The 23,526-nt window shown below is 44.0% G+C and overlaps 1 protein-coding gene across 2 annotated transcripts in view; it reads left to right on the top strand.

The window, feature by feature from the left end:
- Positions 1-3,237: 3,237 nt before the first annotated feature.
- Positions 3,238-23,526, top strand: part of pi4kab (phosphatidylinositol 4-kinase, catalytic, alpha b) — a 177,014-nt gene continuing 156,725 nt past the window's right edge. For both annotated transcript variants that reach the window (XM_080208072.1, XM_080208073.1), the window contains exons 1-5: positions 3,238-3,364; positions 7,798-7,914; positions 12,596-12,689; positions 20,013-20,101; positions 22,408-22,480. In XM_080208072.1, the coding sequence (XP_080064198.1) occupies positions 3,263-3,364; positions 7,798-7,914; positions 12,596-12,689; positions 20,013-20,101; positions 22,408-22,480 (475 nt within the window). In that variant the 5' untranslated portion in view covers positions 3,238-3,262. The remainder of the gene's footprint in view (positions 3,365-7,797; positions 7,915-12,595; positions 12,690-20,012; positions 20,102-22,407; positions 22,481-23,526) is intronic.

A 23,526-nucleotide genomic window follows, 5' to 3' on the forward strand; every position in this document is an offset into this window, starting at 1 on the left:
CTGGAACTCGATACCTGAGTGTTTTATAAAGTGCCTGCTGAACTGTGGTCCTGGCCTGCTGGTTTTACTTTGTATTCTGCAATAAACTATGTTCCTTTTCAGTCAGGCATCCTAAGTTATCACACATTCCTATAGTCACTATTTCACAACCATTTATAAAGCTGCAAAGCGCAACTAAAGTGCTTTTGAAATGTAGCCGCTGTTGTAATCAATGTACAACCTCAGCTGTATGCTAACAGATCTGCTTTCTCTTATTATTTCTGATTTCAACCACTGTAACTAACCATTGTGCTATCGTACCACTCCCCAACTCTATTGATGATCATGAAAACACTGTCAATTGGTGAAAAAACCCACCTGACTCACTAATGTCCTTTAAGGAAGGAAATCTGCCACCGGCAGCTGGTCCAACCTACATGTAACACCCCTCCCCACCCCACAGCAATGTAATTGACTCTGAATTGCCGCTCAGTTCGAGGCCAAGTAGGGATCAGCAACAAATTCTTGCCACGCCAGTGACACCAACATCCCATGAAAGAATAAAGAGAAAAAAAAACAGAGATGCATCTTGACCTCTGAGTTTATGGTAATTAAAATACAATCAGGCATCATGATTTGTCTTAATAAAAGAAAAATATGCTGGTAATTTGAAATAGAAGCAGAAAAATTTGGAAAACACAGCCTCTGGCAACGTTGGTGAAGAAATAGACACACAGCTAACATTTCGAGTCCAACATGAAGAATTTCAAAGAAGACAAAGTGGTTAACACTGCTGCCTCACAGCGCCAAGGGTCCTGGGTTTAATTCTGGCCTTGGGTGACTGTCTGTGCGGAGTCTGCCTGTTCTTGCTGTGTCTGTGTGGATTTTCTCTGGGTTCTCCGGTTTTCTCCCACACTCCAAAGATGAGCAGATTAGGTGGATTGGCCATACTGAATTGCCCCTGAGTGTCCCAATATGTGTAGGTTAGGGGGATTAGCAGGGTAAATGCATGGAGTTGCAGGGATGGGGTGGGGGGTAGGTCTGGGTAGGACGCTCTGACAGAGAGTTGGTACAGATGTGATGGGCTGAATGGCTTCCTTCTGCTCTGTAGGGATTCTATGAAAACACACACTGACTCCAAACATTAACTTGATTCATTTTGCTTATTAGGGTGCATCTGCTGCATGTTAGAAAATGTTGGAAAATCTCAGCAGGTCTGACAGCATCTGTGGAGAGAGAATAGAACTAATGTTTTGATTTCGATTACTATTGCTCTATTCTCTCTCCACAAATGCTGTTAGACTTGCTGAGATTTTCCAGCATTTTTTGTTTTTGTTTCAGATTCCAGCATCCGCAGTAATTTGCTTTTACCTGCTACATGTCAGCTACATTTAAAATATTAACATGTGCTAACTAATATCTAATAAAAGGAATAATTACTCATAAAGGTAGATATTTAACTAGATGTGCCCCCAGCCCCCCTGCCCTGATATCAGCTACTTTGATCTGCTTTGAGCTGTCTGTCTGAGTTCTGGTTTGAGCTGTCTCTGAGTTCTGGTTTGAGCTGTTTCTCTGAGTCCTGAGCTGCTCTGACCTCTGTCTCATTTTGAGTTGTCTCTCTGAGCTACCTCTCTGAACTGTCTCTGAGTTCTGAGCCTGATTGTTTCCCTGTCTTTCAGAGCTGTCTCTCTGAGCTCTGATTTTGAGTTGTCTCTCTCAGTTCTGAGCCAGTTTGAGTTGTGTCTGAGTTTGTCTTGTTCTTGCGGGTCGAACCAAGTAAACAAACTTAAATTACGTTCGGACATAGAAAAAGGGGGTGGCTCCCCAAAAGGAGGGGGAACGGCCTGAACGGAAACAAAAAGTACAAAGGAAGCTTAAGACGAGTCAAATCAAAATGTGATTATCGGGGTCTATAAGGCACCTCAGCTCCTGCGGTGCCCAATGGGCACGGAAGGCGAGTTTGTCTTTGATATTGAGCTGTCTCCCTGTCCTGTCTCTCTCAATCAGTTTCAGCTGTCTTTATGAGTTTGAGCTGTTCATTTGTGTCCTGTCTCTCTGAACCAGTTTGAGTCGTCTTTCTGAGCTGTCTCTCTGGATGAGTCTCAGCTCTTAGGGTTTTGAGTTGTCCCTCAGTCAGTTTGAGCTCTCTCTCAGTTGTCTCTGTTTATCTGAGCTGCACTCAGCAACTTTGAATTGTCTCTCTGTGTCTCCAGTTTTAAGCTGTCTAACTCTCTCTCAGCCAGTTTGAACTGTGTCTCTAAGTTGTCTCTCTGATTTTGAGCTGTCTCCCTAAATCATGAGTTATCTTTCTCAGCTGTCTCTGTGAGTTTGAACTTCTTTCTAAGTTCTCTGCTGTCTCTCTGAGTTGGAGCTGTATCTAGGTGAATTGGAGCTGTCTTTGGGTGAGTTTGAGCTGTCTGGGTCAGTTTGAGTTGTATCTGGATGTGTTTGAGTTGTCTGGGTTGATTTGAACTGCCTGGGTGAGTTTGTGCAGTGTCTGGGTCAGTTTGGGCTGTGATATTTGATTTGTGCTGTCTGGGTCATTTTGTGCTGCACCTGAATTAGTTTGTGCCGCACCTGGGTCAGTTTGTGCAGTGTCTGAGTGAGGTTGTGCTGTGTCTGGATCAGTCTGTGTTGGGTGGGCAGTACAGTAGCACAGTGGTTAGCACTGCTGCTTCACAGCTCCAGGGACCTGGGTTCTATTTCTGGCTTGGGTCACTGTCTGTGTGAAATTTGCACATCCTCCTCGTGTCTGTGTGGGTTTCCTCCAGGTGCACTGGTTTCCTCCCGCAGTTAAAAAGATGTGTGGGTTAGGTTGATTGGCCATTTGCTAAACTGGCTGAAATTGCCTTTTAGTGTCCTGGGATGCTTCGGTTAGAGGGATTAGCAGGTAAAATGTGTAGGGATATGGGGGGAGGTAATGAGTGAGATTGCGGTCGGTGCAGACTCGATGGGCCGAATGGCCTGTTTCAACAGTGTAGGGATTCTACGATTCTTCTATGTGTCTGGGTCAGTTTGTGCTGTACCTGGGACAGTCAGTCTGGGCTGCGTCTAGGTCAGTCTGTGCTGTGTCTTTCTGGGTCAGTCTGTGCTGTGTCTGGGTCGGTTTGTGCTGTATCTGGCTCAGTTTGTGCTGTGTCTGGGACAGTCTGTGCTGTGTCTGGGACAGTCAGTCTGTCTGTGCCTGACTCTCTCTCTCTCTCTGCTGCCAGGGTTTTGACTCCGCTGCGCATGCTCGATGCTGTCTGTTCTCTCCGGCTTTCCGTCCCGCTGCCGCTCCAACATGGTGGACACGGGGAAGGGGGGCGGCCGCGGCTTCTACTTCAACACCGTGCTCAGCCTGGCGCGCTCCCTGGCCGCACACAGAGCCGCCTCCATCGACAAGGTGAGCGCCCGGCACTCCCCGAACCGAGCTTCCGATCCGCGATCCCCGCCGCCGGGGCCTCCCGGTCGCTGCCGCCCTCCTCACCGCCATCGGCTCGGTGCTCTGCTGCTGCCCGATCCATTCAGCCCCGGGGGGGGAGCTCCGGTCTCCCCTGTCACTGCCCCTTCCTCACTCGCAGCATAGAATCCCTACAGAAGGAGGCCATTCAGCCCGTCTGAGCCTGCACCCACCCTCTGACAGAGCATCATACCCAGGAACACCCTATCCGGTAACCCCCAGTATTTACCCCGCTCATCCACTTAACCTGCAGATCTATGGAGCAATTCGGCACGGCCAATCCACCTAACTTGCACACCTTTGGATACCAAGGGAGAACATACCATGGCCAATCTACCGTCTTTCGCCCCCCTTCCCCCCCCCGTCAGTGTGGTACAGTGGTTAGCACTGAACTCTCCATTCACCTGAAGAAGAGGGAAACCTCGAAAGCTAGTGAGTTTACTATCAAATAAATCGGTTGGACTTAAACCTGGTGTTGTCAGACTTTTTACTGTGCCACAGCGCCAGGGATAGGGTTCAATTCCTGGCTTGAGTCACTGTCTGTTCTCTCCTTAGCATTGGCCATGCTAAGTTGCCCCTTCATATCCCGGAATGTGTAGTTTAGAGGGATAACTGGGGTAAATATGTGGGGTGACGGGGCTAGGGCTTGGGTGGAATTGTTGTCTGTGCAGACTCAGGCCAAATGCTCTCCTTCTACACTGTACGGTTTCTGTGGTGGAGTAGACCCGAGGGGCTGAGTGGCCTACTCTTCTTAATTCCATGGAACCATAGAATTCCTACAATGTAGAAGAAGGCCATTAGGCCCATCAAATCTGCCCTGATTCTCAGAAACAACAACATATCCATGACATTCCCCCCCACCCAATTTCCATCCTTTTAACCTCATCAATGCTAATCCTCCTAACCTTCACATCTTTGGACCAAGTTTGTATGAAATATTGGGCAGGATATTACAGCCTTACTAGGGTGAAACCAGAAATTCCACCCGAGATCAACAGAGATTTCTGTTGTTGGATCCTTGCCCACACTGATTCCGTGGCAGGCAAGGTGGTAGGGCTCTGGCCATTGTCCTAACATGAAGCGTTCGGTTTTAGTTTTCTCCATGGCTAAAAGCAGAACTCAGTATGATCTTTGAGTCAGAAGAATGTGAATTCAAACTCTGAGACTTGAGGGCACAACAAGTGCTGATGCTTCATTGGAGTGCTGAGGAATTGGAGCAATGTGTGAGAAATATGTTTAACTAAGCCCCCCCCATCCTGTTTCTTTTCTTAAAGTTTGATTTATTATTGTCACATATATTAGTATGCAGTAAAAAAGTACTGTATCTTGTGTGTCGTACAAACAAAAAGCATACAGTTCATTGAGAGGGAAAGGAGAGAGTGCAGAATGTAGTGTTACAGTCACGGCAAGGATGCAGAGAAAGATCAACTTAGTGAGCATTGTTAGAGAGTTTAAAAGAGAATGAAGTTTTAGAAGCATAGAACAAAAATAAAATATAGAATTAGAAGGTATGCTGGGCACAACTTGCAAGAAGTTAGCTTGTTTTCTTGTTCTTGTGCAAACTTGTTTCTGTTTTTCTGCATGAAAACAGTGCCTCTACTTCACAAGTGGATCACTGACTGTGAAGCACTTTGAGATTTGCTTAGGATATGTAAATTAAAATTGTTCTCTTTTGCGGCATGGAAAATAGAAAGATTCCCTGTTCAATTTGCTGTGCAGGGTGTTAGCTAACCTCAGTCAGGATGATGAGGAAGCTACATTTGTCATTGGTAATCTGATGGTAGTAATGAAAATAATTCCCACTGGACTTTTAACACTCTTGCATTGACAGTAGTAAAAATAGAATGGAGTTTTCTATAATGGAAGTAGGCGAGAAACAGATAAAAGAATAAAAGCATATTGTAGACAAAGAGGAATTGCAGAGGATTCACAGAATGTTAATGCAAATGTTTCCCTATTTTACATTAGATTTCTTGTTGATCTTTCTCTGCCTCTGTTTCCTTTAAGATGTTCCTGAAAACCTACTTCTAAGACCAACATTTTTTTGTTATCTCTCCTCAGTGGCTTTGTGTTTGCTTATGTTTGGTTACTCCTCTGAAGCACCTTGGAATGTTTTACTGCATTAAAGATGCCTCAGATACACAAGATGTTGTTTGCAATGGTTCATGCTTTTGCACATAGTGATTGATCTACAGATTACCTGCAATGTAGTGCAGTCAGTAGTGACTGGAGTATCTGAAGGGGGAGATGATGATTTTGAAGAGGAAATAAGTGATTGTGAAAAGGCCCAAAGTAGACAGATAGCAAAAGTGATCTTCCTGTATCCTTGCTTTCTAATGTTGTCTCCAATTAAACTTTGGCCGCAATATTGCTGTCCACAGAAAACCATCTTTTCAGCCAATCACTCCGTTTGGAAAATCAAATTGCAATACCAGAAAACTGTTATGAGTGCATGGAAAACCGGTTTTCGCTCCAAATGAGCTGATAGTAACTGAATTATTTACGCATTTTTACTAAAGAAATGCTACTCATAATTAAAAGAGCTTAACGTTATTAGATTTCCCATTTTCTATTTAATTTCCCTAATAGCCATTAAATCAGGTCAATAGGCATCAAGTAGCTTTAAAGCAGAAGGCTGGAATAATTAGAGAATATTTGACAGCTAAAGATCAAGTAGGATGATGATTCTATAGACAGATGTGATAGTTTACTATATAAATAGTGTAATGGCAGGTGTATTATGCATCTGACATTCAATAAATATTCTGTTAGGGTTGTAATTGAACAAAGACTAACTGCAACAATGTGTTTTGTTTCTGTCACAAACAAAAAGACAATAGAATTCAAAAGCTGTATTGATATATAAAGATACAATGCCACAAATGTAAATAACCAATTTTACTGTAGTATTACTATGTTGTTGAAAACCTTGTCAGATTATAGCAAATAAACTAGAAATAAAATAAAAACAATGAAAATAAACTGGAAACCACTGTAATGAGGCACTGATATATGTGGCATTACTGAACATAGTCATGTGTAAGCCTAATGCAGAGTACAAATAAAGGGGAAGGTCATGTGCTATGAGATGCTGCTATGGTTGGCACTGTATGTTAATCTCAGAATATGTTCACTCCTTCCAGCCCCCTCTCATTTTCCTGCCCCTTTTGAATTACCTGTGGCAGTTTGTCTCCCAGGTCCTTTTGCAAGCTCCTACTTTTCTGCCCTCTGTCAACTTGTTCTGGCGGCTGTGAATGGAACAATCATTGCGCGTTAGGAGGAAATTCCCCACTCTTTATGGAATAGTGATAATTGATGACATAGAAATGTAGACGTCGAAACATAGAAGATAGGAGGACGTCATTTGGCCCTTGAGCCTGCCCTGCCATTCATTACAAAGAACAATACAGCACAGGAACAGGCCCTTCAGCCCTCCAAGCCTGCACCAATCATGTGTTCCTAACTGGACCATCCATTTGTATCCCTCTATTCCCAGTCTGTCCATTACAGTCATGGCTGATCATTCAACTCAATAGCCTAATCCTGCTTTCTCCCCATAACCTTGGATTCCATTTGTCCCAAGTGCTATATCTAGCCGCCTCGTGAATACATTCAATGTTTTGGCATCAACTACTTCCTGTGGTAATCAATTCCACGGGCTTACCACTCTTTGGGTGAAGAAATGTCTCCTCACCCCCCTCCTGAATGGTCTATCCTCAGTCCTCAGACTGTGACCCCTGGTTCTGGACTCCCCCTCCATCAGGAATATCCTCTCTGCATTTACCCTGTCTAGTCCTGTTAGAATTTTATAAGTCTCTATGAGATCCCTCCTCATTCGTCTGAACTCCAGTGAAAATAATCCTAACCTAGTCAATCTCTCCTCATACATCTGTCCTACCATCCCCGGAATCAGCCTGGTAAACTTTCGCTGCACTTCCCTGAGAGCAAGAACATCCTTCCTCGGAAAAGGAGACCAAAACTGCACACAAAACTCTAGGTGTGACACGTCTTATACAAGCATCATAAACGTATAGAATCATAGTACAAAAGGAGACCATTTGCTCAAGTGAGTCTGTGCCAGATCTTTGAAAGACCCACTTACACTTGCTGCTCTTTCTTCACAAGCCCTTTAAAAAAGGTATCCTCTCACTAAGTATTTTTCGAATCCCTTTAGAAAGGTAGTATTGAATTTGCTTCTGCCACTCTTTCTGCCATTGCATTTCAGATCATCTTAACATACTGCATAAAGTGTCACCTCATCTCCCAGATCTTTGTTGCAGATTTGAGAAAATGCAGGGATATCTTGACAAAGAGAGTGTTCAGTATGTTCTGTTCCTTGTTGAGACAGACAAACTTTACTTTTTTTTAACTTGCAGGTAGAAAAGTTATTATGTATGTCTCCTGTGGATTTCCATGGCATTTTTCAGCTGGATGAACGACGCAGAGATGCAGTAATTGCTCTGGGAGTTTTTCTGACAGAGTCAAATCTTCAGGTAAGAAACTTTTGTGCTACAAGAATCTTGGTGTGGCTGGAATCTTCTGGAATGTGTTTGTTGATATCTGGTATCAATTGGTGCTTTATAATGAGTGCTGAAGGAACTAAGCGTTTTATTGGATCAATTTGACCCCAGTCTTTGAATAAATCTTCTAACTGGAACTTGTTTCACTTTTGTTGTCACTTGACACTTCAGTGCCAGGGACCTAGGTTCGATAACCAGCTTGGGTCACTGTTTGTGTGAACTTTGCACGCCCTGTGTCTGTGGGTTTCCTGTGTGGTTTCTTCCTACGCTGTAAAGATGTGTGGGTTAGATGGATTGGCCATTCTAAGTTTACCCTTAGTGTTGGGGAATAGGTAGGGTGAATGCATGGGGTTATGGGTGGGATTGTGGTCGATGCAGACTTGATGGGCCAAATGGCCTCTTTATGTGCCACAGGATTCTATGACTTATCCTTAATTCTATCTTAAAAGCCTTTGACACAAGGCAACTCCTCTCATTTTTGAATAATTGTTTGTATTTGTCAATCAACAAAAATTTTTTGAAAATTTGTTTTTGTGTCAGTTCCATAGAAATGTCTCCATTATTTTGTGGACAAGTTGGTTTCTCCCTGAAAAACATTTCAAAATAAATTTTAAAATAGTTGCAAACTGTCATTGACATTTCTTAGGGCTATTCATGCCTTAAGTTTGGTTTTATCCTGAAACGAATACAGAATCTCACACCAGTCTACAAAAACTCACAAGAATACTAGCTAGCCCATGATTGTGGGAGCCAAGTTGCACATCATAATGATACGATGGAATAGCGCAGTCTCTTACTTTACAATACTTAGATTCTATATTTGTACTTTTAAAGCTTTAGGGGAAAAAAGTAGCTATTTTTAAACCTTTAGCAGTATGTGACCAAACATCGCTGCTATATTCTTTAGTTTAAGGCAAACTAAAATTCATCGAAATTCTATATGTTGCATTAAAATAGTACTTTAAAATCAAACGGGATCGCCTTTACACATTTATTGAACACTCGTTTAGTGCAAGGCATTGTAGACAAATTATTTGTCCAAGAAAGATGATATGGACATATATGGGCGGCACAGTAGCACAGTGGTTGGCACTGCTGCTTCACAGCTCCAGGGACCTGGGTGCGACTCCCGGCTTGGGTCACTGTCTGTGTGGAGTTTGCACATTCTCCTCGTGTGTACGTGGGTTTCCTCCGGGTACTCCGGTTTCCTCCCACAGTCCAAAGATGTGCGGGTTAGGTTGATTGGCTCTGCTAAAAAAAATTGCCCCTTAATGTCCTGGGATGTGTAGGTTAGAGGGATTAGCAGGTAAAAAATGTAGAGATATAGTGGTAAGGTCTGGGTGGGATTGTGATTGGTGCATAGTTGATGGGCCGAATGGCCTCTTTCTGCACTGTAGGGTTTCTATGATTTCTATTCTATGATTTCTATGATTCTTATGAACTATTTATGTGTAGAAGGGAAGATAGGGAAGACAATTGGACAGATCTGTAATTGCATTGTGACAGTTCATAGAGTCCCATCCCGGCTCTATCACCGCAACCCCACATATTTGCCCCCCCGTCCTTCCCCTCAGACTAAGGGGCTATTTAGCATGGCCAATCAACCAGATTCTTTACTCAGAGTGGTTGGGGTGTGGAATGCACTGCCTGCTGTGATAGTGGAGTCAGACACTTTAGGAGCTTTCAAGCGGTTTTTGGATAGGCACATGGAGCACACCAGAGTGATAGGGAGTGGGATAGCTTGATTTTGGGTTTGGACATAGCTCAGCACAACATCGAGGGCCAAAGGGCCTGTACTGTGCTGTACTGTTCTATGTCCTACACATCTTTGGGCTGCGGGAGGAAATTGGAGCACCCGGAGGGAACTCACTCAGACATGGGGAGAATGTGCAAACTCCACACAGACAATGGCCCAAGCTGGGAATCAAATCCCGGATCCCTGGCGCTGTGAGGCAGCAGTGCTAACCGCTGTGCCACCGTGCTACCCCCCTCAAAGGAATGATGTGCTAAGAATTGATTTAGAAAGGTTGAAATAGCAGTTTTGTAATGGTAAATATTAACTTGGAACGAGTGACCAATAACAGTAAAAGCAGGAAGTTGTATGCTGAGCAAGGCTCTCAACAATGCTGAATCTTGTGTTTGAGCATGTGACATTTATTGTGAACTTCGCACCTAATGTTTTCGTCTGTACAAGCCATTATTGCAGCTGTGCAGTTAGTGTCGCTCCTTTCATTTCATTTTGTATAATGGCCGAGTGTGCATGATTCATGTTGCCAGTTGTGCTTGATAGACCTAGGTAACTCAGAATTGCGTGCAATTCTGTCATTCACCCTGACCTTGTGTTTTTTGTCTAAAGCTAAAGTTTTCCATCCCTCATGCATATTGCATGATATCGAACAAAAGTCAGCTTATCCCTTGGCTTCCAAACTGATTGATCTTATCTTTCTGTCTTTGGTATGTTTACGCTTTGTCAGAACAGAGTTCAAACTTTCCATATTTCCTATTAAGGAAGTCAGCTATTTTTAAGCAGTTGGATTTTGGTATTCATCTTGCATTTGTGTAACTTAAAAATGTAAGATTTAAATTTGTTATGCTTTACTGAAAGAAAATGTGGCTTACTAATTTATATGAAAATATTTTGTTGCCTGAAAATTATATTTCTATATTAGAACTATACAACACACAAAAGAAGGGGCCATTTTTCCCAACTGTATCAAAGTAAAAATCTGTTCCCTCTTCATAGTCTTGTGTCTTCCTCCAATGTAAATATATTTCATCATAGAAATGCTACAGTGCAGAAGGAGGCCATTTGGCCCATCGAGTCTGCACTGACCACAATCCCACCCACGCCCTATCCCCGTAAAACCCATATATTTACTCTACTAATCTCTCTAACCTATGCGTCCTGGGTCACTTGGGGGCAATTCAGCATAGCCAATCAATCCATCCCACACATCTTTGGACTGTGGGAGGAAACTGGTGCACCTGGAGGACACTGGGAGAACATGCAAACTTCATACAGATGGTGACCCAAGCTGGGAATCGAACCCAGGTCCCTGGAGTTGTGAGGCAGCAGTGCTAACCACTGTGCCGCCCGATATTTACCCAATTTTTTCTTTCGAGTATCTGCTTCAACCACTGTGGCAAACCGTTCCATTCTCCAGTGACAATCAACATAAATAAATGTTCACTAATGTTTTTTATCGCTCTGGTGACAGTTTCAGTGTTGTAACCTTTTGGGACTGATTCTGAAACCAGAGTCACCAGCCTTCCTTCCTCCTTTCATTAAAACTTTTCAAAAAAATTAAAAACGTTTGTCCATTATTTACTCTTTGCCTTCTTAGCACTGCTGTCTCACAACACCATGGGCCCAGCTTCAATTCCAGCCTTCGGTCACTGTCTGTGGAATTTGCACGTTCCCGTTGTCTGAGTGAGTTTCCTTGGGGTGCTCCGGTTTTCTCCCACAGTCCAGAGGTGGATGGGTTCGGTGGATTGGCCATGCTCAATTGCCCTTTAGTGTCCCAGGATGTCTAGGTTAGGGGGATTAGCAGCGGGTTACAGGGTTGGAGTGGGTGTTTGGTCTGTGTGAGATGTTCTGTCGGCGAGTCGGTGCACACCCGATGGGCTGAATGCCTCTTTCTGCATATAGAGATCCTATGATTCCATGATTCATTGGAAATAGTTTAATTGCTGCAATTCTGTTGTTTCTCGTCCCAGATATCATTCATTTGAATCCTTCTATGGCTTTAGAAGAAGATGCCAAAAACTGTTACAACACCTTTCAATATATTTCTAATGAAAGCATAGCTGCATCAGAATAGGTTCTCACCTTTGCCCAATTAAATTGCCTCCCCATTCCACTGACCAACCTGAAGCCTTTCACTGTTGCCTTTAGTCCTTGCTAGACCTTCCACTCTGGTAAGGTGAACTAAACTATGGTGAACTAAAGGAGAACATGTCCCTGTCTACGTCAATGGGGATGAAGTAGAAAGGGTCAAGAGCTTCAAGTTTTTAGGTGTCTGGATCACCAACAACCTATCCTGGTCCCCCCATGTTGACTTTCTCAGAAGATTAAAGAAATTTGGCATGTTAGCTACGATTCTCACCAACTTTTATAGATACACCCACAAAGAAGGCTTTCTATGGTGTATCGCGGCTTGGTACAGCTCCTGCTCTGCCCAGAACTACAAGAAACTACAAAGGATTGTAAATGTAGCCCAATCCATCATGCAAACCAGCTTCCCATCCATTGACTCTGTCTACACTTCCTGCTGCCTTGGCAAAGCAGCCAGCATAATTAAGGACCCCAAGCACCCCGGATGTTCTCTCTTCCACCTTCTTCCTTCGGGAAAAAGATAAAAAGTCTGAGGACACGTACCAACCGACTCAAGAACAGCTTCTTCCCTGCTGCTGTTAGACTTTTGAATGGACTTACCTTGCATTAAGTTGATCTTTCTCTACGCCCTAGCAATGACTATGACACTACGTTCTGCATCCTCTCGTTTCCTTCTGTATGAATGATAAGTTTTGCCTGTATAGCACACAAGAAACAATACTTTTCACTGTATGTTAATACATGTGACAATAATAAGTCAAATCAAACTCAAAGTGATTTGTTTTAGATGAATGTAACCAATTTGTTAATTTTTCAAAGCATAAAGAAACGGTAGTTCCTTACCTGCTGCGACTTCTTAAGGGATTACCCAAAGTGCAATGGATTGAAGACAGCTCAGGGAAGAAAAGTCGAGGTAATGGCATATCACTTGTGTTCTCTGTTCTGCTTGATTTGTTTCTCGCACTGGGAGGTGCATGAAGCAGGGGAAGCACATGCTTAAGTGTCTGTTTCTGTTGCTATTTTTATCTGATAAAGGATCGTTAGTCTATTACCAGTGGTTGTAGCTTGAGGGGCGCCACTGCACATCAAGCATGGTTGACCAGGCACTGCTTGCCGTAGATGCACTGGAAGGATTTACAGGCTTAAAATGCACCTTCTTTGGCCATTAAGTCCCATCAAGGGGCAGCACAGTGGTTAGCACTGCTGCCTCACAGTGCCAGGGGCTCAGATACGATTCCCGGCTTGTGTCACTGTCTGTGTGGAATGTACACATTCTCCCTGTGTCTACGTGGGTTTCCTCCCACAGTCCAAAGATGTGCTGGTTAGGTTGATCGGTCATGCTAACTTGACCCCGGTTTCAGGGGGATTAGCAGGATGACTATGTGGTGTTACTGGAATAGGGTGGGAATGTTGTCGGTGCTCGATGGGCCGAAACTTCTGTACTGTAGGGATTCCATTCTGTGAAGTCCCAGAGTGGGACTCAAACCTAGAGTTTCTGGCTCAGAGGCAAGAACGCTACCCGCTGTACCACAAGACCTTGTGTTGTCTATTGCAATTGTCAAATTTCAGTGAAATCTTTCATTTTGTATTTTGCTTGCTATGTATTGTCAGCTCTGCCGTGAATCTGTTTTCAAAACAACCTTGAAATAGGAGGGTGAACTCGCGTTCCTTTTTTCACAGTGTTGTTGTTGAAATGTTATAGATAATGAGGTGAAGGTTTCAGAATAATTCTAAATATTGGCAATACTTCTTGATAGTGGTATCTTTTTCATTAATTAAGTACAAATTAATCTCCATGGAGCTGTGCGTGGAGCGTCAAGTTTTCAGTCGAAATAGGGTAAGTGATTGAGAAATTGGGCCAGGATGTGTGGATGTAATTGGATCCCCAAGTTGAAGGTCATACAGTCTCCGTGTTTTTATTTCCATTATAAATAGCTCCTGCGTCACTATTCACAATGGAAAATGCTTCCGTAAATTTGTAATTACTCCTTCCCCGCTGACAGTGAAGGCAGTGCAGTGCCTTTGGGTTTTCCCTGACAATCTTGGTCATTGATTAGTAGCAGCCCACAAATCACAGGGTTTATTGAGTTTGTTTTTCACAATTTGCCATGCGAGCACTTGAACACATGCTCTACGGGCTGATACTCCACTAGCGTTAAAGAATTACCTTATTCTTCTGGAATTTATAGTGAAAATAGATTGAGAAAATGCATGTGCAAGTGCCAGATATTTTAGAATATTCTAATTTTGCCGTCTGCACACTTTCGGTGGAAGTAGATATTCTGGTTTATGTTAAAAATTGACAGGAAATCTGCCTGGTGGAGCTTTGCTTGAATGAAAGAAACACAGTATTGTCCCTGGTTCTGTTCTGTGGGGCCTGTGAGATTTCAGCCCTTTTTGTTTAAAATCTTTATTAGTGTCACAAGTTGGCTTACATTAACACTGTAATGAAGTTACTGTGAAAATCCCCTAGTTGCCACACGCCGGCACCTGTTTGGGTTCACTGAGGGAGAATTTAGCATGACCAATGCACCTAACCAGTACATCTTGCGAATAGTGGGAAGAAATCGGAGCACCCGGAGGAAACCCATGCACACACAGGGAGAGCGTGTAGACTCTGCACAGACAGTGCCCCAAGCCGGGAATCAAACCCGGGTCCCTGACGTTGTGAGGCAGCAGTGCTGTCTGGGAATGCTGTCCTGAGAGAGGTGGATTCCTGTGGCACTTGCTCACTGTTGTACTGGAAATAGACAGCCTTGGTTGGTCAAAGCTGTTTGCTTATTTTGTAATGGAGGTTGCACAGCATGTGGTGAAACACAGGGTGGAATTTCAGCTTTCCCAAAAATGGAAATGGAGTGAAAGAGGAGAATCCTTTGCTTTAACAAGTTGGTGTTAGTTGTTAATTGTATAAATTAACGTTTAGTGTCTACAAGTTGGAGTGGGAGAAGTAGTCTCCTTCTGCACTGTAGGATTCTATGATTCTGTGATCGTAGCTCAATGCTGCCTCGGAGGGAGAAGATCATGGGTATAAATACAATCTAGGGACTGCAGATGGGGCCAAATGTCATACAAACATGCATGATGTGGAGATGCTGGTGTTGGATTGGGGTGGGCACTATAAAAAGTCTCATAACACCAGGTTAAAGTCCAACAGCTTTATTTAATTTCACAAGCCTTTGGAGAGCTGCTCTTTCATCTGGTGAGTGGACTCGAAAAGCTTGTGATACCAAATAAACCTGTTGGACTTTAATCTGGTGTTATGAGATTTCTTACTGTACCAACATGCAAATTTGGAGCAAGCCCTCGAGTCTGCTCTGCCATTCAAATAACTTCAGGCTGATGTGATTGTGATTGCCAACTCCACATTCCTGCCTACCTCCTGACAATCTTATCAAGGATCCATCTAGCTCTGCCTTCAAAATGTTTAAAGAATTTACTTCCACTGCCTTTTGGGGAGAGTTCCAGAGACTCACCTTCCCTTGAAAGGAATGATTTTTCATCACCTCGGTCTGAAATGAACAGCTCCTTGTTGTTAAACAGTGGTCCCTAGTTCTAGCTTTTCCTACGAGAGGAAACATCCTCTCCACGTCCACCTTCTCAAGACTCCTCAGGATCTTGTACATTTCAGTCAAGTTGCCTCTTGTCCTTCTAAACTCCAGCAATACAACTCTACTCTGTCCAACCTTTCTTCATAAGACGACCCATCCATTCCATTTATTAGTCTGGTGAACCTTCTCAATGTGTTCTCACCAGTGCTCTGTACAACTGAAGCATAACCTCCCTACTTTTGTATTCAATTCCCCTCACAATAAATGGCAGCATTTAATTAGCTTTTCTAATTGTTCACTGTACTTGCATATTAACCATTTGCTCTTCTGATGCTTAGTTCAGTATGCACCACACCCTGTAACTCTGCTTTTCTTCCTCCTTTATATATTTATCTAGTTCCCTTTTAAAGGCTGTTTGTGAATTTGTGTTGACCAGCCTGTCAATCAGTGCATTCCAAATCCTAATCACATGTTGCATAAAAGGTTTCCTCATACCACCTCTGCCCATCACCTTAAATCTTGCCCTCCCAATATTGAAAGTTGTGGGTGGCAAGATGGCACAATGCTGCCTCACAGTGCCAACTACCCAGGTTCAATTCCGGCTTCAGGCCACTGTCAGTGTGGAGTTTGCATGTTCTCCCTGTGTCTGCGTGGGTTTCCTCCGGATGCTCTGGTTTCCACCCACAGTCCAAAGATGTGCCCGGTTAGGTGGATTGGCCATGCTAAATTGCCCTTTAGTGTCAGGGGGATGAGCTAAGGTAAATGCATGGGCTTATGGGGATAGAGCCTGGGTGGGATTGTGGTCAGTGCAGACTCGATGGCCTGAATGGCCTCCTTCTGCACTGTAGAATTCTATGATACTTCAGCCATTGGAAACAGTTTTTATTTGCTTTTTGTGAACTCATCATGATTTTAAACTATCCTTTCAAATCTCTCCATCTTCTCTGCTCTTTGTCGAACATCTCCAGCTTCTTTTGTCTAACTGTAATGATTCATCCCTGGAACCTTTCAAGTAAACGTATTCTGTAACGTGTCCAAAGCTTTCATGTCCTGGTTATAAAATGTCTTGCCCAGAATTGTAAACAATTCTTCTGCTGGAGCTGAATTTTTTCCGAGGTTGAGCAGAATTTCCTGACTTCATATGCTGTGAGCTGAATTATCTCAGCCCCTTGGGTTGGCTAGGAGGGCAGAGAGAGGCAGGAAAGTAGGGTCGGGATAGCTCCCTTGTGGCATATCCGCTGGGATGTCTGGGCAGTGGAGCAGTTGCCCGCTCCACAGAGATGTGCAGCCAATTTCTATTGCTGAGACCTCATGTGGCAGACTTTTGATTTGGTTTGATTTATTGTTGTCACATATATTAGGATACAGTGAAAAGTATTGTTTTTTGCATGCTATATAGACAACGCTTACCGTTCATAGAGAAGGAAAGGAGAGAGGGCAGAATATAACGTTACAGACATAGCTAGGTATGGAGAAAGATGGTGCAAGGTAGGTCTATTCAAAAGTCTGATGGGAAGAAGCTGTCCTTGAGTCTGTTGATACGTGATCTCAGACTTTTGTATCTTTTTCCTGACAGAAGAAGGTGGAAGAGAGAATGTCCAGGTGCATGGGGTCCCTGGTTTTGCTGGCTGCTTTTCCAAAGCAGTGGGAAGTGTAGACAGAGTCAATGGATGGGAGGTTGATTTGCATGATGGACTGGGCTACATTCAAAACCTTTGAAGTTTCTTGCTAGTTTAGGATGGTGGGAGGCGAGTGTTCTACATTACAATGAGGGGAATACAGTTGTGACGCAGCAGAGGGGATTTCCGCTCCAATCACCTTGATTCATCTATCGTTCTATTCCCAGTTGTTAAGTTGTTAATGTGCGGGCCTGTAAGGGAGGCTGTGTTCCCTGACCTGCGGTGCTGCACCCAGCTGTCCCAGTGGAGCTGCTGAGGCTTCAGGGCTGATGGTCTTTGAGTGGGCTGGCAGTGTTGAGAGCCAAGCTTGGAGGCTGTCTGTCAGGAGGCGGCAGTGATATTGACGCTGCCCTAGCTGTTGACAGGTGTGGGCTTGGGATCCCCATTGGGGTCCAAAATCCACAGGAAAATTATATTTCATGTCTCTCTTTCTAAGCCCAGGATCCCTTATGCTTTTGTAATTGCTTTGTTATAGTCTAGAACAAAAGGTCACTTAGATCTGTACTTTACTGGATTGGTAACTTGCTACAAATGTCAGAAGAGGTGTGCATTTCTCTAGTTTTACATGGTTATCAGTGTTCCTTAGTTTTACTCTCCCCCAAGGTCAGGGGACATGGAGTTGGGGGTAGGGTGTTAGCGTGGATAGAGGATTGGTTGTCAAATAGGAGGCAGAGAGTGGGGGTCAATGGGTGCTATTCGGATTGGCGGTTGGTGACTAGTGGGGTGCCCCAGGGGTCGGTGCTGGGGCCTCAGCTATTTACCATTTATATAGATGATCTGGAGGAGGGAACCGAGTGCAGGGTGTCGAAATTTGCTGATGACACCAAGATTGGGGGAAAGGCAAATTGTGCGGAGGGTGTGGAGAGTCTGCAGAAGGATCTAGATAGGCTGGGCGAATGGGCCAGGAAATGGCAAATGGAATTTAATGTTGGCAAGTGTGAGGTGGTCCACTTTGGTAGGAAGAATGGTAGGAAGGACTATTACTTACGTGGCGAAAAACTGCAGCAGGCGACGGTGCAGAGGGACCTCGGGGTCCTTGTGCATGAGTCGCAAAAACCCAGCTTGCAGGTGCAGCAGGTGGTCAGGAAGGCGAATGGGATGCTGGCCTTCATAGCGAGGGGGATTGAATATAAAAGTAGGGAGGTCTTGCTGCAGCTGTATAGGGCATTGGTGAGGCCGCAGCTGGAGTAGTGTGTGCAGTTTTGGGCGCCGCACCTGCGCAAGGATATTTTGGCCCTGGAGGGAGTGCAGAGGAGGTTTACTAGGCTGATACCGGAGTTGAGGGGATTGAGCTATGAGGAGAGGCTGAATAAACTAGGCTTGTACTCGTTAGAGTTTAGAAGAATGAGGGGAGATCTCATTGAGACGTATAAGATGATGAATGGGATGGATAGGATAGAGGTGGAGAGACTCTTCCTGCTCAAAAAAGACAGTAGGACTAGGGGGCACAGCCTCAAGATAAAGGGGAGGCGGTTTAGAACGGAGTTGGGGAGGAACTTCTTCACTCAAAGGGTGGTGAATCTCTGGAATTCTCTGCCCGTTGAAGTGGTGGAGGCTGCCTCGCTAAATATTTTTAAGAAGCGGGTTGATGGGTTCTTGATAAGAGAGGGGATTAAGGGTTATGGGGAGAGGGCGGGAAAGTGGAACTGAGCCACAACAGATCAGCCATGATCTTATTGAATGGCGGGGCAGGCTCGAAGGGCTAGATGGCCTACTCCTGCTGCTATTTCTTATGTTCTTATGTTCTACTGGAGAAGTAGAAAGGTTAGTTGGAGTTTATTTCTGAGCTGCCCTACAGTGGAGGAATGCTGTAACATAGGACTGAGTGACGAAGTACTTGTAATTCTTGAGTATTAATCACATGTTTAGAACTATCTCCTCTGATTAAGAGAGGTGGGAAATAGCCCTCATTCTGAAGTAGGGAAGAGTCTCATCAACCTTCACTAATTTGCCTTTTGTGCTGAAGTATCCATTTTTAAAGCATTTCTTTTGTTCATAGAATCCCTAAATGCAGAAGGAGGTTGTTGGGCCCCTTGAGTCTGAACTTAAGAGGATAAGAGCTAGGAGCAGGAGTGTGCCATCTGGCCCCTCAAGCCTGTTCTATCATTCAATAAGATCATGTCTGCATCGATGCTCTGAAAGATCATCTTATCCTGGCTCAACTCTTTACCAACCGTTTGCCCCGTTTCCTCCCACAGTACAAAGATTGCAGGTTGGATGGATTGGCCATGCTAAGTAGCCCCTTAGTGTCCCAATATGTACGGGTTAGGGGAATTAGTGGGGTAAATACGAGGAGTTACGGGAATAGGGTGGGATTCTCTTGCAGAGTGCAGATTCAATGGGTCGAATGCCCTCCTCCTGTACTGTAATACCAGTATGGATTTGCTGGACTAGATGGTCTGTTTGTGTTGTAACTACGTGATTTATATTGGAGTGGGTCGATAGAAGGTGTTATCCTACTACTATTTCAAATTGCATGTATCTGTATGTGCTGAATGTAACAGAATTTCTCAATCTTTGGCTGGATAATGTTAGTGTTATGAATCTAGACACTGCAATGAAGTCACTGTGAAATTCCCCTAGTCGCCACACTCCGGCGCCTGTTCAGGTTAATGCACCTAACCAGCACGCCTTTCAGACTGTGGGGGGAAACTGGAGGAAACACATGCAGACATGGGGAGAACGTGCAAACTTCACACAGACAGTGACCCAAGCAGGGAATCGAGTCCAGGTCTCTAGCACTGTGAGGCAGCAGTGCTAACCACTGTACCAGCATGAACTGTGTGTCTGTAACTCGTAACAGCATATGGTATTGACTGAAGTTCAAGATTTTTAACGTCAGTGAACGATTTTTTTACATTGCCCCCATATGTCGGGGTAAGCTTGCTTAGGAATGGAAAGTTGCTGAAGACACAGCTTAGATATTATAGTTAGGTTGACTGAGCGAGGAGGATAGTGAGTGTGCAAGGATAGAATTACTAGGAATTTGTTCATTTTCCTATCTTGCAGGAAAGCTTCCAGTTGCCGAAAACTTCAGCTTCTGTCTGGTGACTCTACTTTTCGATGTAGCCCAAAGAGAACCTACATTAAGGGTACAGGTGAGGCATTATTTTGATAGCTCTGAAAAATTACTTTTGTTAGAAATATCTAAAATCTTGATAATCAGTAATAAGAACATAAGACATAAGAAATAGGGGCAGGAGTAGGCCATCCAGCCCTTCGAGCCTGCCCCGCCATTCAATAAGATCATGGCTGATCTGTCATGGCTCAGTTCCACGTTCCCGCCCTCTCCCCATAACCCTTAATCCCCTCTCTTATCAAAAACCCATCAACCAGCGTCTTAAAAATATTTAGCGAGGCAGCCTCCACCACCTCAACGGGCAGAGAATTCCAGAGATTCACCACCCTTTGAGTGAAGAAGTTCCTCCTCAACTCCGTTCTAAACCGCCCCCCCTTTATCTTGAGGCTGTGCCCCCTAGTCCTACTGTCCTTTCTGAGCGGGAAGAGTCTCTCCACCTCTATCCTATCCATCCCATTCATCATCTTACACGTCTCAATGAGATCTCCCCTCATTCTTCTAAACTCTAACGCGTACAAGCCTAGTTTATTCAGCCTCTCCTCATAGCTCAACCCCCTCAACTCTGGTATCAGCCTAGTAAACCTCCTCTGCACTCCCTCCAAGGCCAAAATATCCTTGCGTAAGTACAGCGCCCAAAACTGCACACAGTACTCCAGCTGCGGCCTCACCAATGCCCTGTACAGCCACAGCAAGACCTCCCTACTTTTATATTCAGTCCCCCTCGCTATGAAGGCCAGCATCCCATTCACCTTCCTGACCACCTGTTGCACCTGCAGGCTGGGTTTTTGCGACTCATGCACAAGGACCCCGAGGTCCCTCTGCACCGTCGCCTGCTGCAGTTTTTCGCCACGTAAGAAATAGTCCTTCCTACCATTCTTCCTACCAAAGTGGACCACCTCGCACTTGCCAACATTAAATTCCATTTGCCATTTCCTGGCCCATTTGCCCAGTCTATCTAGATCCTTCTGCAGACTCTCCACACTCTCCGCGCAATTTGCCGTTCCCCCGATCTTGGTGTCATCAGCAAATTTCGACACCATACACTTGGTTCCCTCCTCCAGATCATATCAATTAGATTATGTGATTGTGCATATTTTACAAGAGTTCCAATTTAAACTGATGGCCATTATTGTTAAAACAATTCAATTGACATGTACTGTTTGACTTAGAATCATAAAATCCCTACAGTGCAGAAGGGGGCCTTTTGATCCATCAAATCTGTACTAACCACAATCCCACCAGCCCTTATCACCGTAACCCCACGTATTTACCCTGCTAGTCTCCCTGACACTAAGGGGCAATTTAACATGGCCAGTCTACCTAACCCACACATCTTTGGACTGTGGGAGGAAACGGGAGCACCGAGAGGAAACCCATGCAGACACATGGAGAATGTGTGCAAACTCCACACAGACAGTGACCCAAGCTGGGACTCAAACCTGGGTCCCTGACGCTGTGAGGCAGTAGTCCTGACCACTGTGCTGCCCTTTGACAGAAGAAGACTACTATATTACTTACTTTATTAAGTGGTAGAGGCACTTTACATTCCTCATCACATTTGTAGGACTGCCTGTCAAGTTGCTGCTCTGTGCAACTCTCTTGCATTCAAAACTCATTTTTAAATGAAAGAATTAAGAGAGTTTGGTAGACACTTCAGAAAATGAGTCACAGAAATCTAGCTTGCAGGTACAGAAGGTAATAAAGAAAGCAAATGGAATCTTGGCATTTAAAGCTAAAGGAATAGAATATAAAAGTAAGGAAGTACTGGAAGTACTGTTGCAACTATATAGGACATTGGTGAGGCTGCACCTGGAGTATTGTGCACAGTTTTGATCCCCTTATTTGGGGAAAGATGTAGTGGCATTGGAGGCAGTTCAGAGGAAGTTCACTAGATTGATTCCAGAGATGAAGGGTTTGTCGTATGAAGAGAGATTGAACAGTTTAGGCCTATACTTTCTGGAATTCAGAAGGATGAGGGGAGATCAAATTGCGATCAAGATGATAAAAGATATGGATAAAGTAGACATGGAGCAGATGCTTCCGCTGGTGGAGCATTCTAGAATGAGAGGTCATGGTCTTCAAATAAGGGGCAGCAAATTTAAAACAGAGTTGAGGAGAAATTATTTGCTGGATGCTGTGACAGTGAGTAAATTTAAGGAGGAGTTGGATGTATTTTTAATTGTTAATGTGTTGAAGGGTTATGGGGAGAAGGCAGGAAAATGGGGATGTGGGGCAGAGTAGACTTGATGGGCCGAATGGCCTAATTCTGCTCCTGTGTCTGATGAACTATATAATGACTTTTGTCAATTTTGTTTTATTTCACAGATTCTGGAGGCAATACTGGATGTCATGGAAGTGCTGCTGGGAATGTGTTTGGCACCTCAGACTCAGGATAAAGGTATTGATAGAATGCCCTGAAACACCAGACTTGCAAGATGATGCTTGAGACACTTGTGAAGAAACTACCAAGCTTTGATATCATGGAGTAGTGAAGTTCTGATGTAAACTTGGATCCAGGAAAGATGTCAGATGTAGATTCACTGATAGGGTCCCAGTTAAGAGGGGGGGTTAAAAAAAATACTTTTAGATATTTTTAGTAAGAGGGTGATGGAACATCAAACATTACCATTAGTGCATCTAGAAACCTGAGCACATTTTCTGTTTGAAAAGTTGATGCAGGGATATTTATTCCCAGAAATATATTAGTGTACTGTGAAAAGTATTGTTTCCTGCGTGCTATACAGACAAAGCATACCGGTCATAGAGAAGGAAGGGAGAGAGTGCAAAATGTTACTGTCGTAGCTAGGGTGTAGAGAAAAATCAACTTAAGGCGAGGCAGGTCCTTTCAAAAGTTTGATGGTCACAGGGAAGAAGCTGTTCTTGAATTAGTTGGTATGTGACCTCCGGCTTTTGTATCTTTTTCCTGATGGAAGAAGGTGGAAGAGTGTATGTCTGGGGTGCACGAGGTCCTTAATTATGCTGGTGGTATCATGATGAGGGAAATGTAAGTGGTTTGAAATAGTAGATTAGAGGGAAGAGTTACTGATTAAACTGCAAACTGTTTGTGTTCAGATCATGGTTACTGCTTGTGGGTCACGGATATTTTGGTTAAAAGATCAGAAGCTGTTGTTTGATTCCTGCACCAATTTGCTGCATCTTAGCTGTGGGCATGTTTACTGAGGAGCACATTTTAAGAGGTTAAAACCCTAAGAAGCTCTACATTTGTATTGCATCCACCAGTTTCAGTTTCCACATGTTGGAGATAATGTAACAAGACTTCACTAAAATATCTATATTTTTATTGAGCTATGGCTAAAATATTAATTGTAAGTATCAGTGATGTGGGAATGCCAGCATTGGACTGGGGCGGGCATAGTAAACAGTCTCACAACTCCAGGTTAAAGTCCAGTAGGTTTATTTGGTTTCACGAGATTTCAGAATGCT

This window comes from Carcharhinus amblyrhynchos, chromosome 20 (assembly GCF_965287045.1).
Source record: "Carcharhinus amblyrhynchos chromosome 20, sCarAmb.v2.hapA, whole genome shotgun sequence".
NCBI lineage: Eukaryota > Metazoa > Chordata > Chondrichthyes > Carcharhiniformes > Carcharhinidae > Carcharhinus > Carcharhinus amblyrhynchos.